The 14,377-nt window shown below is 44.0% G+C and overlaps 1 protein-coding gene across 3 annotated transcripts in view; it reads left to right on the forward strand.

Moving 5' to 3' along the window:
• LOC120032611 (cytoplasmic phosphatidylinositol transfer protein 1-like) overlaps positions 1-7,236 on the forward strand; it is a 78,792-nt gene extending 71,556 nt beyond the window's left edge. For 2 of the 3 annotated variants that reach the window (XM_038978776.1, XM_038978777.1), the window contains exons 7-9: positions 3,452-3,607; positions 3,729-3,792; positions 5,747-7,236. In XM_038978776.1, the coding sequence (XP_038834704.1) occupies positions 3,452-3,607; positions 3,729-3,792; positions 5,747-6,105 (579 nt within the window). In that variant the 3' untranslated portion in view covers positions 6,106-7,236. Of the gene's footprint in view, positions 1-3,451; positions 3,608-3,728; positions 3,793-5,288; positions 5,426-5,746 lie in introns of all 3 variants that reach the window. The other variant, XM_038978778.1, reaches the window with a different exon arrangement.
• The last annotated feature ends 7,141 nt before the right edge of the window (positions 7,237-14,377 follow it).

Here is a 14,377-nt window from a genome sequence, read left to right on the forward strand (position 1 = left end):
CAGTGGGGTTGTGAAGGGCTTAAAGTGTTGGGGGTGTACCTGGGCTCGGAGAGGTGGGTCAGGAAGAACTGGGAGGGGCTGTCACAGGCAGTGGTGTCAAGACTGGCCAGGTGGAGGTGGCTCCTATCTCAAGTGTCATATAGAGGGAGGGTGCTGATAATTAACAACCTGGTGGCATCTTCCTTGTGGCATAAACAGGCTGTCCTCAACCCCCCCGCCGGTCTGCTTGCAGACCTGCAACGCAAGCTGGTGGACTTCTTTTGGTCGGGACATCACTGGCTGAAGGCAGCAGTGTTGTACATGACCGTCCACGAAGGAGGACAGGGCCTGGTGGAACTGGAGAGCAGGATGGCTGCTTTCCGGCTAAAGGCGGTGCAGAGACTGCTGTACCATACTGATGTCGGCTGGAGGGAACCAGCATGCGCGCTGCTGAGGAGAGCTGGTGGATTAGGGTTGGACCGGCAGCTGTTCCTCATGAAGCTGGAGAGGCTGAGTACAGCAGGTCTCTCAGAGTTTTACTCTGCGGTGCTGAGGACCTGGCAGCTATTAAGACCCACACGAGAAGGGGGTGTGGAGCCTGGGCAGTGGGTGTGGGAGGAGCCTATTTTCCACAACCCAGCCATCCCTTTGAGATCGGTTCAGTCTGCCACCCTGCAGAGGCAACTGATGGCAGGGGGTGTACAAAGGCTAGGTGACCTGAGAATGCTGGGAGAGGAGGGGTGGAAAACCCCGGAGGTCTTGGCTCAACAAACAGGAATAACGTCTCTTAGGCTGCTGGAGAGATTCCTGGAGGAGGTCCAGGAGGCACTGTCTGAGAAGATAAGGGGGGTGTTTGAGAGGCCAAAGGGAGAGGGGCCACCAATGTTTCCGCCACTGCAGGTGACGGCAGAGACTGGAGACTGGCAAGGGGGTCTGGAGGACTTGTTAGATTTTAACACTCCGAGCCTGGGGGAGTTTGAGGGGGTGGGAGGTAAAGCCCTCTACAACCTCTGCGTTAAGGTTAGGAACATTCGGAGCCTAACAGGAGTGAAGGCACATCAGTGGCAGGGGGTATGTGGGGTGGAGAGTATGGTGGGTTTTAGATGGAGGGCGCTCTATAAACCCCCAGTACCAAAGAGGTCAGGGGACCTCCAGTGGAGGGTTCTTCATGGAGCCCTGGCCACTAACAGCTGGTTGGCGCGGGTTGATCCGGGAATTGGGCAGGGGTGTCCTTTCTGTCAAATGAAAGAAACTGTGATTCATGTGTTTTCTGTGTGCACCAGGTTAATGCCATTAATGTCTCTGTTGGAATGTCTGTGTGAGAGGTTGGGGGTGGTTTTTGCTGTTGGGATGTTTATAATGGGATACAGGTATTCGAGTAAGGAGAAAGAAAAATGTGTTTTGTTGAATTTTCTGTTTGCTCAGGCGAAGTTAGCTATTTGGCTAACAAGGAGAAACAGGGTCAAAGGTGGGGGGATAACAGACCCTTTACTACTGTTTAATGGGATGGTCTCTGCGCGCCTTAGGGTTGAGTTTGAGTTCTATAAAATGATAAAATGTGTGGAGATGTTTGAGGAGATATGGTGTGTTGGGGGGGCTGTATGTACAGCTGGGGAAGATGTTTTGGATATACGGTTGTAGGAGAGGGTATGTTTTTTGTGTATGGTGATTTGTATCATGTGGTAGATGGTAAGGTGAGTATGGTACATGTATGCAGTACAGGCTATATTTTGTTTTTTTTATTTTAGGGGGGGGAGGGTGGCGAGTTTGAAATGAAATGAGAATGTTTCAGTAAAGAAAGACAAAAAGTCAAAAAGTCTCTCTCTCTCTCTCTCTCTCTCTCTCTCTCTCTCTCTCTCTCTCTCTCTCTCTCTCTCTCTCTCAACAGATGTCCTAACCGACTTGCCATAACTAGTTTTTTAACATGAAATTTGTGGAGTGGTTGAAAAACGAGTTTTAATTACTCCAACCTAAGTGTATGTAAACTTCCAACTTCAACTGTACCTAACCATCAATGCCTTTCTTAAAATCAATACATAGAAGTATATATTTTTTCAACCTGCATATTTAGTTAAAAGAAATTCATGTTAGCAGGCAATATTAACTAGGGAAATTGTGTCACTTCTCTTGTGTTTATTGCACGCAGAGTCAGGGTATATGCAACAGTTTGGGCCGGCTGGCTCGTTGCAACTAATTTGCCAGAATTATACGGAATTCTGACATAACATTGAAGGTTGTGCAATGTAACAGGTATATTTAGAATTATGGATGCCACCCGTTAGATAAAATACAGAACGGTTCCGTATTTCACTGAAAGAATAAACGTTTTGTTTTTTCGAAATTATAGTTTCCGGATTTGACCATATTAATGACCAAAGGCTCATATTTCTGTGTTTATTATAATTAAGTCTATGATTTGATCGAGCAGTCTGACTGAGCGGTGGTAGGCAGCAGCAGGCTCGTAAACATTCATTCAAACTTTACTGCGTTTGCCAGCAGCTCTTAGCAATGCTTGATCACAGCGCTGTTTATGACTTCAAGCCTATCAACTCCTGAGATTAGGCTGGCAATACTAAAGTGCCTATTAGAACATCCAGTAGTCGCAGGTATATGAAATACAAATGGTATAGAGAGAAATAGTCGATGCGTCAAAATGCGCCACCAGCTTTCATATGTTCTCATGTTCTGGGCAAGGAACTTAAACGTTAGCTTTTTTACATGGCACATATTGCACTTTTACTTTCTTCTCCAACACTGTTTTTGCATTATTTAAACCAAATTGAGCATGTTTCATTATTTATTTGAGACTAAATAGATTTTATTTATGTATTATATTAAGTTAAAATAAGTGTTTATTGTTCATTCAGTATTGTTGTAATTGTCATTATAACAAATATATATTTAATCGTTATTGGCTTTTTTTGGTCCTCCAATAATTGTTATTGGTATTGAAAAATCATAATCGGTCGACCTATAATTGGTTTTGCCCTAAGCATCCTAGTCATCCAAATATCCCAAACTATTTTATTGGGTTGGAATTTGATTCAAATAAGTTTAAATTGAGTTATATTCCCGAATTGAGTTTGTATTGTAGGTAAACCCACGATACACTGCGCAATACAGCTCTGACCAGATAATGCTAAGCTAACTCTAGCATCACCTTCTAATTCTCTCCCCATACACCTCTTCCATATCTAATTTTCAGTGTTGTAAATTAGCATGTTAGCATATAGCATCTGTGTAAGTATAGTTAGACTGTTGAATATAGTAGATGCAGTAAGCGGTGGTTGAATGATAAATTAGGGAAAAATCTCTGGAGGCAAGGATTCCTATTTAACGTTAGCTTTCTATTTGTAGCTTCACCATAATGTATTTCTCTCAGGGCGCAGAGGTTTGGATTAATGACTGAGATCTACGTTTGTGTGTGTGTGTGTGTGTGTGTGTGTGTGTGTGTGTGTGTCCACCCCAACAGGACCTGCGGTACTTCAAGTCAGAGAAGACGTCGAGGGGCATGCTGCAGGAGGGTTGGAGGGACACCCAGGAGCCCATCATGTGCTCCTACAAGCTGGTCACCGTCAAGTTTGAGGTGTGGGGCCTGCAGACGCGTGTGGAGCAGTTTGTACACAAGGTCAGAGGTCACTCACACACACAAATAGCAGCCACTTACTCCATAGATAGTGCTGGTTAATTTTTGTCGAACTGCTCTGAGATCAGTGTTCTCTGACCCCCTCTATTGTCTCTCCCTATAGGTGGTGCGTGATGTGCTGCTTCTAGGCCACAGGCAGGCTTTTGCCTGGGTGGATGAGTGGATCGGTAGGTCGACAAGCACTGCTCAATTGTTCCTCTCACTAACTAATCACTGGGTAGTGTTCAGTAGGGCAATTCATTTTTATGTGTTGAAAGTTAAAATGAATGAGTGCTACTTATTGGACAAGACTAGGTTGTCCCTTCCAGTTTTTATTCTGTACCTAATGAAGATGGCCCAAGTTAAACACTGGGACCTATGAAGTCACTCTTTCCTTAGAATGTCATCAATAAGATTTGAATCCTTTTGGGGGCTACGTGGTTACTGTTGATGCCGTCTCGAATCTACTGTCTATCATTGTGTGTTATAGAACTAAATAAGGCATGTGAAACCCTTAACAACATCCAATTCCCCATCACTGCATCTAACCCTGCTCCATCTTACGCGCTGGCTGACCTCTCTGATATCAATAACCCAACTTAGAACACATACCCTAGAGGGCAGATTCAAAGCCCAGTCCTGGACTGAGAAGCAAGCTCAATTGACATAATCTGTGTCTGGGAAAATCGCCCCTAGAAGTACTGTCATGTCCAGGGTTGATCTGTGTTCACTAGCTCACTACTTCAGTCATACACAGACAGCCCCTGGACTGCAGTTCCTTCCATGTTTGTCTGTAAAACCAATTCCTGCAATTCTGTATTGGCGTTCAATCAAACAGTATCCCTCCTTGTACACTGGTCTGTTTCTTCTTGAGTCCGAAATATTTTTCATTCTTGTTGGCATCTAGGCTTGTACGATGTCTATAGTGAACACAAATGGCTGAATTTGCTACAATTTCCTCAAGAGAATAGCAATTGCTGAAAATATCGGGTGATATTACACACAAGATATTGCACTCGTTGAATCATGACAGTTGTGTGTATGTGGGTCGTGACTGCATGGCAATGAGAGCAGCAGCAGTAATACTAGCAGGACTCTTATTAGCGCTTAGCTTTTTCCATGGCTGCAGGGTAAGTCCATAACAAGCCATTACTGCTGTAATGGGACACCGCTACTCACTCTCTCCCTTCTCCTCTACCTCTGGGGGGGGGGGGGGGGGGGATATAACTTTCCCTCCTATGCACTATTTGGATGATTCCCCCTCACCCAAATCCTCCTGACGTATTTGGGATGATGTTCTTTGGGAATGTATTTTTTGCGGTGATGTTCCCAACCCTTCACGTCTGACTCTGAGGGTTCTGGATCATTTACTCTCCCTCTCCTTTCCCTTCTCCCTCTATCCCTCCCTTTCTTCATCTTCATAACCCGGCTTTGGCCTGACTAGCTTTCTCCTCTCGACGCCAACTCTTTTCGGTCGTGGGAAGCTAGCTCTGCCCTCTCCACCTCCTATTGATTGTGCTTGAACTTCGACCTTTCGGCCCCTCCCAAAAGCACTAATCACCACCCAGCGCTCTCTACTCACCCACGGCGTGCCCCTCCTCACTTAACCCCTCCTCTACCTTCGTCTTGAGCTTCCTAACGGGACGACGCCAACATCTCGACCTCCTTCCTTCCTTCTTTGCAGATATGAACTTGGATGACGTGCGGGAATACGAGAAAAGTATGCATGAACAAACCAACATTAAAGTTTGCCATGAGCAGCAAGAGCATTCCACAAACTCCCCATCACTGGATGACATAGAGATTCATGACAAAGCCAGCGTATGTGTCGTTTCATTTCCTCTTGTTCTGTTTCATATTGACGTGCTCTGTTGTTCGTGTTGACGTGACTCGGGAGGTAACCAATCACTCTGTTTCTATGCGAAGTGGTTCTTGCGAGCTTTATAGTTGTTTCTATATCGGGAAAACATTAAGTAAAAAATATTCACAACTTGAGAAAAATATAAAATTACTTTTGATTTGAAAATGTTTGGTCATTTTGATTATGACATAACTAGTAGTGTGACGGCAGGCTAAGATTAGAAAGAAGCGTTAGCGTGCTTTGGAGTGCTGTCTCCCCCCTCATTCTCTCTCTCCGTGCAGACATGACGATGGATGAGGTGAGAGAGTATGAGCGCACCATCCAGGAAGCCACCAACGAGAAGATCGGGATTTTCCCCCCGCCGATCTCCATCAGCGAGATGCCCCTGTCCTCCTGCACCCTCTCCGGCCCCGCCAGCGCCCCCACCACCCCCCTCTGCTCTGACGCGCCCGAGTTCCTCTCCGTCCCCAAGGACAGAGCCCGCAAGAAGTCCGCACCTGAGACCCTCACCCTGCCCGACGCCGCTGCCCAGAACCAGAGTGGAGTCCCCCAGGGCTCTATGCTGGTGCCGCTTCCAAATCAAAATCACTCCCCCTGGCCCTCCTCTGACTCTGACCAGGCTGAGTTAGGGGGGGAATAGGAGGATGTTCTTTTCCCCCATATGCCCTGCCACCTCACTGTCTTAGTAGCCCAGCAAGACTAGCCTCTACACCCTAGTGCCCAGTCCTCCAGGCCCAACTAACCATATCCCAGAGGTCAGTGCTTCTTACACATATCTCCAGAGGTCAAAGGTCTAACCACCAGTTTCCAATCTCCTACATCCTCAACAGAAGTCTGTTTTGTCAGCCTTCAATGGATGGCTTCCTGTCAGCTGTAACAACCACCCAAGCTGTCCATCAAGAGAACATATCCACAAGGGGTTTTGTGTGCTGTCCTCAATTAGCGATCCCTGTGTTCGTCATAAAATATGTTATTGCCAAAAAGCCAAATGGATTCTCTTTTTTTTTTTTATATATATATCCGGTCAGCTGATAAACCTTATGTAATGTAAATGTAGTTGCCATAACAACATGAAATTAGAGAGACAATGATATTAATATTGTTTTGTTCACTTGAGTGAATGAACATCTTTCCATAGAATTCTCAGCCTACAAATATCAAAATATAATTTTGACCTTGAAATAAATCAACTTTTAAATGAACAAAATGGAAGTAGAAGTAATGTAGTATAGTTAGTTTTTGTAACTACATTGACTGACTAAAAAGACACCACCTTTCACCTGGACGGAGGAGAGACCATTCAAAACTGAACCCAGATCTGTGTGTGTTCATGTCTCTCCACTCCACACTCCATTTGAAACAGATGGAAGGTCAGTACATCCACAGAAAGAGATCCCGTCTCAGGTCTCCAGAGCTCTGCCTCAGCCCTCTTTAGGAAGGGCAGGGAACGTAACCATTCTCTCCCTGCTTTAAAACAATTTTTATACCTGCATCTATACTCGCCTGTCTACTTAACTAACCTTTGGAACGTTTACACAACATTAGATAAGCCATGATAAAATACATATTGGGCATCAAGTTTGACATTGGAGAGTGATGCAGTCAGTTTAATCAAATTGGTATAGTAACAGAACAGATATGACTAGGAAAAAATGCCATTTGGGGGATATGCTGTAAATGTACAGTTGAAGTCGGAAGTTTACATACACCTTAGCCAAATACATTTAAACTCAGTTTTTCACAATTCCTGACATTTAATCCTAGTAAAAATTCCCTGTTTTAGGTCAGTTAGGATCACCACTTTATTTTAAGAATGTGAAATGTTAGAATAATAGTAGAGTGATTTATTTCAGCTTTTATTTCTTTCATCACATTCCCAGTGGGTCAGAAGTTTACATACACTCAATTAGTATTTGGTAGAATTACCTTTAAATTGTTTAAAATTGGGTCAAACGTTCCAGGTAGCCTTCCACAACCTTCCCACAAAAGGTTGGGTGAATTCTGGCCCATTCCTCCTGACAGAGCTGGAGTAACTGAGTCAGGTTTGTAGGCCTCCTTGCTCGCACACGCTTTTTCAGTTCTGGACACAAATTTTCTATAGTATTTAGGTCAGGGCTTTGTGATGGCCACTCCAATACCTTGACTTTGTTGTCCTTAAGCCATTTTGCCACAACTTTGGAAGTATGCTTGGGGTCATTGTCCATTTGGAAGACCCATTTGTGACCAAGCTTTAACTTCCTGACTGATGTCTTGAGATGTTGCTTCAATATATCCACATAATTTTTCTTCCTCATGATGCCATCTGTTTTGTGAAGTGCACCAGTCCCTCCTGCAGCAGCCTTTCAGGTTATGTTGATATGGGACTTGTTTTACTGTGGATATAGATACTTTAGTACCGGTTTCCTCCAGCATCTTCACAGGGTCCTTTGCTGTTGTTCTGGGATTGATTTGCACTTTTCACACCAAAGTACGTTCATCTCTAGGAGACAGAACACGTCTCCTTCCTGAGCGGTATGATGGCTGCGTGTTCCCATGGTGTTTATACTTGTACAGATGAACGTGGTACCTTCAGGCAGTTGGAAATTGCTCCCAAGGATGAACCAGACTTGTGTAGGTCTACCATTTTTTTTTAAGGTTTTGGCTGATTTCTTTTGATTTTCCCATGATGTCAAGCAAAGAGGCACTGAGTTTAATGGTAGGCCTTGAAAAATACATCCACAGGTACACTGCCAATTGACTCAAATTATGTCAATTAGCCTATCAGCAGCTTCTAAAGCCATGACATAATTTTCTGGAATTTTCCAAGCTGTTTCAAGGCGCAGTCAACTTAGTATATGTAAACTTCTGACCCACTGAATTGTGATACAGTGAAATAATCTGTCTGTAAACAATTGTTAGAAAACTAACCTGTGTCATGCACAAAGTGGATGTCCTAACCGACTTGTCATAACTATAGTTTGTTAACAAGAAATGTGTGGAGTGGTTGAAAAACTAGTTTTAAGGATTCCAACCTAAGTGTATGTAAACTTCCAACTTCAACTGTAAGTTAACATTGAGCACAGTGGAGTTGATAAGGAATTCCATGCTTGCGCAGGGCACTTGCTTCAACCTGGCCTTATTGTATGTACTTGATTATCTTTGCGTTGTGTGCATTGTGTTCTTAGGAATGCCGATAATGTTGCTTGCCAATGTTGGTACTGTACCAGTTTTGGTGGGCTCAAAGTTATTTTGAAGCAACGACGTTAGCGGCGGCCATCTTTTTTTCCTGCACTAGCCTCTCCACAGTGAGTCATCAGGAACTTTTGGGGGGAGGAAGAAACATTGAGGACAGAAGGTTTGTCTTTGTAATGTCCTAGCTACTGTTTTATACAATCACATAGATGCATAAAGGGGTCTCATATGCCGCATGAAGTGTTCACAAACATGTATACATATGTGAAGTATCTGTGTATATAAATTGCAGGATGTATTGTTGATGCGAAATTGTGGAGAAAGCAAATGTGACGTTGTCCTAGGCTCTGTAGTGTAATCGTTGTATAGTAAAGCAGAGTTTTAGCAGAGACTGAAACTGAGCATGTTCTGAGAAGACAACTCTCTTCTCAGTGCCTCTGCATGCAAAAGTCTATATTGTCTCGTCTGTATACAAATCCAAAACATTAAAATAAAGAAAAAACATCCCATTTTATTGTGGTGTTAAAGGGCAATTCCACCACTTTTCTACCTCATTTTCGTTATCTCCGGCACAATACCAGTGTCTACACATGTGAAAATGGTGCATTTCTACGTTTTGTAGAAAAATGTATAAGATGACATCAACCATTTTAAAAACGGTGATTTTCAAACACACTGACATTCGCGGTGACGTGGAGCAAGAAAATATCTTCCCTCTGGCTAGAAACTAGTTGCAGGTTTTGAAAATCACAGTTTTTCCTACTTTTAATCCTACCCTGTGATGTCACAGAGAAGCATTTTCTTAGGACTTTTTATTTTTGCAACCACAGATCATAGAAACATCTAGACACCGATATGGTGCTGGAGATAATGAATATGAGTTTGAAAAATGGTGGATTTGCCCTTTTTAAGCCTGATATTCAATTTATTGCAATTTCAAAACATTGATTTGAAATACAGCTTCATGTTAGTTATTTTCATCTAAATGTACAAGATATTGAGAGAAATAGCTGAAGTTTGTAGTACCTGTTGACCATTGTTTTGTCCTAAAGGCGTCACATTGCATTACATATGTGGGCATTTGCATTTTGTGATGAGAGAACGAAATTAGCCGTTAACAAATGTACTGACTGTTATATCTCTGTTTTAGGGTTTAGTTGGACCAAAGTTATACATTTCTACTTGTTTGTCAAATATAGACCATTCTACAGTGTCTAAGCCCAAAATGTTTCCTCTTTACACAAGACGCTCACTATCATTCTAAACTGTACTTGTCTTTGCTGTTAAATTTCCTGTGGGATACATGTGTTAAATGATATTGACGATCAGGAATAAAAAAGATCCAGGGACATGTTTGAGTGCCAGTAAACTAAAGCCTATATCAAAACGAATGCAAAATGACAAGTATATTATTTTTCAGAGTGAAGGACTAGGTTTTGTAAATAGTGAACTCTTTCATTTTCAGTTGCATGCTCCACATAAGTTCACGGAGACTTTGAGTGAGCATGAAACGTATGTGGAGCATGGAACAGAAAATGAAAGCGTGTACTATTTATTAAACCTTGTCCTTCACTCAGAAAAGTAACCAACTCTTGATATTACACTTGTCATTTTGCATTTGTTTTGAGAGCACAAAAGTTTGGTTTGAATCTAGAACATTTTAAGGTGCAATGTCCCATTGTTAGTATTCTTTATCGAGCTGTTGAAAAATCCACAGGAGAAAAGACCATTAACTACATGCTGTACATTACAACCCTATGAGCAAAATACATTTAAATGTCCTTTTTGGTTGAAAGTACTTTGAAAATACGTATTTTTCAACATATTGTATTCATTGTGAAAATATTTACTTTGAATTTGCATCATCAACGTTCTGGTTGCTTTTTCCTACAGCTCTTTGACATAATGACACATTATCTATAAAAACAATATTTGAATCAATATATTTTTCTTTTTATCGGGGTGACTGTGTTTACTTTTTGAATTTATACAATGCATCTTGACTCGGAGGTTGGTTTTCTGTTATAACTCTCACAACTGCTGTAGTTTGATTTTGTGGCTTGCTGTATTTCAAATGGCATCTGTTCATTCTAAGAAAAGGACCAAGCTTTTGTTGTGTCCCTCCTGGTGCGGCTTGCCAGGCTGTCGCGCTGTCTCCCTAGCTCTGGTCCAGGTTGTCACTGCTGCTTCCTGACACTGAGCCTCCTGAGCAGGACGAGCGTTAGCAATCCACACTAATACCCTGGACCAGAGCTACTCTCTCCCTATCTGAAGTGCCATCCTTGTTCGGCTACTGGAAGTCGCTCTGGGTTCTTCCACTGATTTATATTTGTTATATTTTTACTGCCCTCCTTGAAGTATATTTGGTTCTCCGTTGTAATTATTGTTTCACTTTTTTCTTAATTCTTGTAGTAAATAAAGTTTACTTGCTACTACACTTTGCCATTGTCGGTTGTCAGATGATGTGGTGCCTTTGAAAGTTTGTGTATGTGCGCGCGCGTGTAGGGGTTGGTGGGTGATTGCATGGGGGTTTGTGTGTGAGAGACTGAAAGATAAAGAGCAAGGGGAATGAACATTTTGATATATACACTACATGACCAAAAGTATATGGACACCTGCTCGTCGAACATCTCATTCCAAAATCATGGGCATTAATATGGAGTTGGTCCCCCCCTTTGCTGCTATGACAGCCTCTACTCCTCTGGGAAGGCTTTCCAATAAATGTTGGAACATCGCTGCGGGAACTTGCTTCCATTCAGCCACAAGAGCATTAGTCAGGTCGGGCACTGATGTTGGGCGACTAGGCCTGGCTCGCAATCGGCGTTCCAATTGAGCCCAAAGGTGTAATATAGGGTTGAGGTCAGGGCTCTGTGCAGGCCAGTCAAGTTCTTCCACACCAATCTCGACAAACCATTGATGTATGGACCTCGCTTTATGCACAGGGGCATTGTCATGTTGAAACAGGAAAGGGCCTTCCCCAAACTGTTGCCACAAAGTTGGAAGCAGAGAATTGTCTAGAATGTTATTGTATGCTGTAGTGTTAAGATTTCCCTTCACTGGAACTAAGGGGCCCAGCCCGAACCATGAAAAACAGCCCCAGACCATTATTCCTCCTCCACCAAACTTTACAGTTGGCACTATGCATTGGGGCAGGTAGCGTTCTCCTGGCATCCACCAAACCCAGATTTGTCTGTCGGACTGCCAGATGGTGAAGAGTGATTCATCACTCCAGAGAACGTTTCCACTGCTCCAGAGTCCAATGGCGGCGAGCTTTACACCACTCCAGCCGACGCTTGGCATTGCGCATGGTAACCTTAGGCTTGTGTGTGGTTGCTCTGCCATGGAAACCCGTTTAATGAAGTTCCCGACGGACAGTTCTTGTGCTGACGTTGATTCCAGAGGCAATTTGGAAATCAAAACGAATTTTATTAGTCACATGCGCCGAATACAGCAGGTATAGACCTTACAGTGAAATGCTTACTTATGAGCCCCTAACCAAAAATGCAGTTTAATAGAAATGGATAAGAAATAAAAGTAACAAGTAATTAAAGAGCAGCAGTAAAATAACAATAGCGAGACTATATACAGGGGGGTACCGGTACAGAGTCAATGTGCGGCGGCACTGGTTAGTTGAGGTAATATGTACATGTAGGTAGAGTTATTAAAGTGACTTTGCATAGATGATAACAGAGTAGCAGCGGTGAAAAAAAGAGGGTGGGGGGGGGGCAATGCAAATAATCTGGGTAGCCATTTGATTAGGTGTTCATGAGTCTTACGGCTTGGGTGTAGAAGCTGTTTTGAAGCCTCTTGGACCTAGACTTGGCGCTCCGGTACTCAGTCGTGAGTGTTGCAACCAAGGACAGACAATTTTTATGCGCTAAGTGCTTCAGCACTCTGCTGTCCCGTTCTGTGAGCTTGTGTGGCCTACCACTTCGCGGCTGAGCCGTTGTTGCGCCTAGACATTTCCACTTCACAATAATAGCATTTACAGTTGACCGGGGCAGCTCTAGAATGGCAGAAATGTTATGAACTGACTTGTTGGAAAGGTGGCATCCTATGATGGTGCCACATTGATAGTCACTGAGCTCTTAAGTATGGCCATTCTACTGCCAATGTTTGTCTATGATTGCATGGCTGTGTGCTCTACTTTATACATGTGGCTGAAATAGACGAATCTGTTAATTTGAAGGTGTGTCCACATACTTTTGTATATATATATAGTGTATATTGAATATATACACTGCTCAAAAAAATAAAGGGAACACTTAAACAACACAATGTAACTCCAAGTCAATCACACTTCTGTGAAATCAAACTGTCCACTTAGGAAGCAACACTGATTGACAATAAATTTCACATGCTGTTGTGCAAATGGAATAGACAACAGGTGGAAATTATAGGCAATTAGCAAGACACCCCCAATAAAGGAGTGGTTCTGCAGGTGGTGACCACAGACCACTTCTCAGTTCCTATGCTTCCTGGCTGATGTTTTGGTCACTTTTGAATGCTGGCGGTGCTTTCACTCTAGTGGTAGCATGAGACGGAGTCTACAACCCACACAAGTGGCTCAGGTAGTGCAGCTCATCCAGGATGGCACATCAATGCGAACTGTGGCAAGAAGGTTTGCTGTGTCTGTCAGCGTAGTGTCCAGAGCATGGAGGCGCTACCAGGAGACAGGCCAGTACATCAGGAGACGTGGAGGAGGCCGTAGGAGGGCAACAACCCAGCAGCAGGACCGCTACCTCCGCCTTTGTGCAAGGAGGAGCAGGAGGAGCACTGTCAGAGCCCTGCAAAATGACCTCCAGCAGGCCACAAATGTGCATGTGTCTGCTCAAACGGTCAGAAACAGACTCCATGAGGGTGGTATGAGGGCCCGACGTCCACAGGTGGGGGTTGTGCTTACAGCCCAACACCGTGCAGGACGTTTGGCATTTGCCAGAGGACACCAAGATTGGCAAATTCGCCACTGGCGCCCTGTGCTCTTCACAGATGAAAGCAGGTTCACACTGAGCACGTGACAGACGTGACAGAATCTGGAGACGCCGTGGAGAACGTTCTGCTGCCTGCAACATCCTCCAGCATGACCGGTTTGGCGGTGGGTCAGTCATGGTGTGGGGTGGCATTTCTTTGGGGGGCCGCACAGCCCTCCATGGGCTCGCCAGAGGTAGCCTGACTGCCATTAGGTACCGAGATGAGATCCTCAGACCCCTTGTGAGACCAAATGCTGGTGCGGTTGGCCCTGGGTTCCTCCTAATGCAAGACAATGCTAGACCTCATGTGGCTGGAGTGTGTCAGCAGTTCCTGCAAGAGGAAGGCATTGATGCTATGGACTGGCCCGCCCGTTCCCCAGACCTGAATCCAATTGAGCACATCTGGGACATCATGTCTCGCTCCATCCACCAACGCCACGTTGCACCACAGACTGTCCAGGAGTTGGCGGATGCTTTAGTCCAGGTCTGGGAGGAGATCCCTCAGGAGACCATCCGCCACCTCATCAGGAGCATGCCCAGGCGTTGTAGGGAGGTCATACAGGCACGTGGAGGCCACACACACTACTGAGCCTCATTTTGACTTGTTTTAAGGACATTACATCAAAGTTGGATCAGCCTGTAGTGTGGTTTTCCACTTTAATTTGAGTGTGACTCCAAATCCAGACCTCCATGGGTTGATAAATTTGATTTCCATTGATAATTTTTGTGTGATTTTGTTGTCACCACATTCAACTATGTAAAGAAAAAAGT

Source organism: Salvelinus namaycush, chromosome 39 (assembly GCF_016432855.1).
Source record: "Salvelinus namaycush isolate Seneca chromosome 39, SaNama_1.0, whole genome shotgun sequence".
Lineage (NCBI taxonomy): Eukaryota > Metazoa > Chordata > Actinopteri > Salmoniformes > Salmonidae > Salvelinus > Salvelinus namaycush.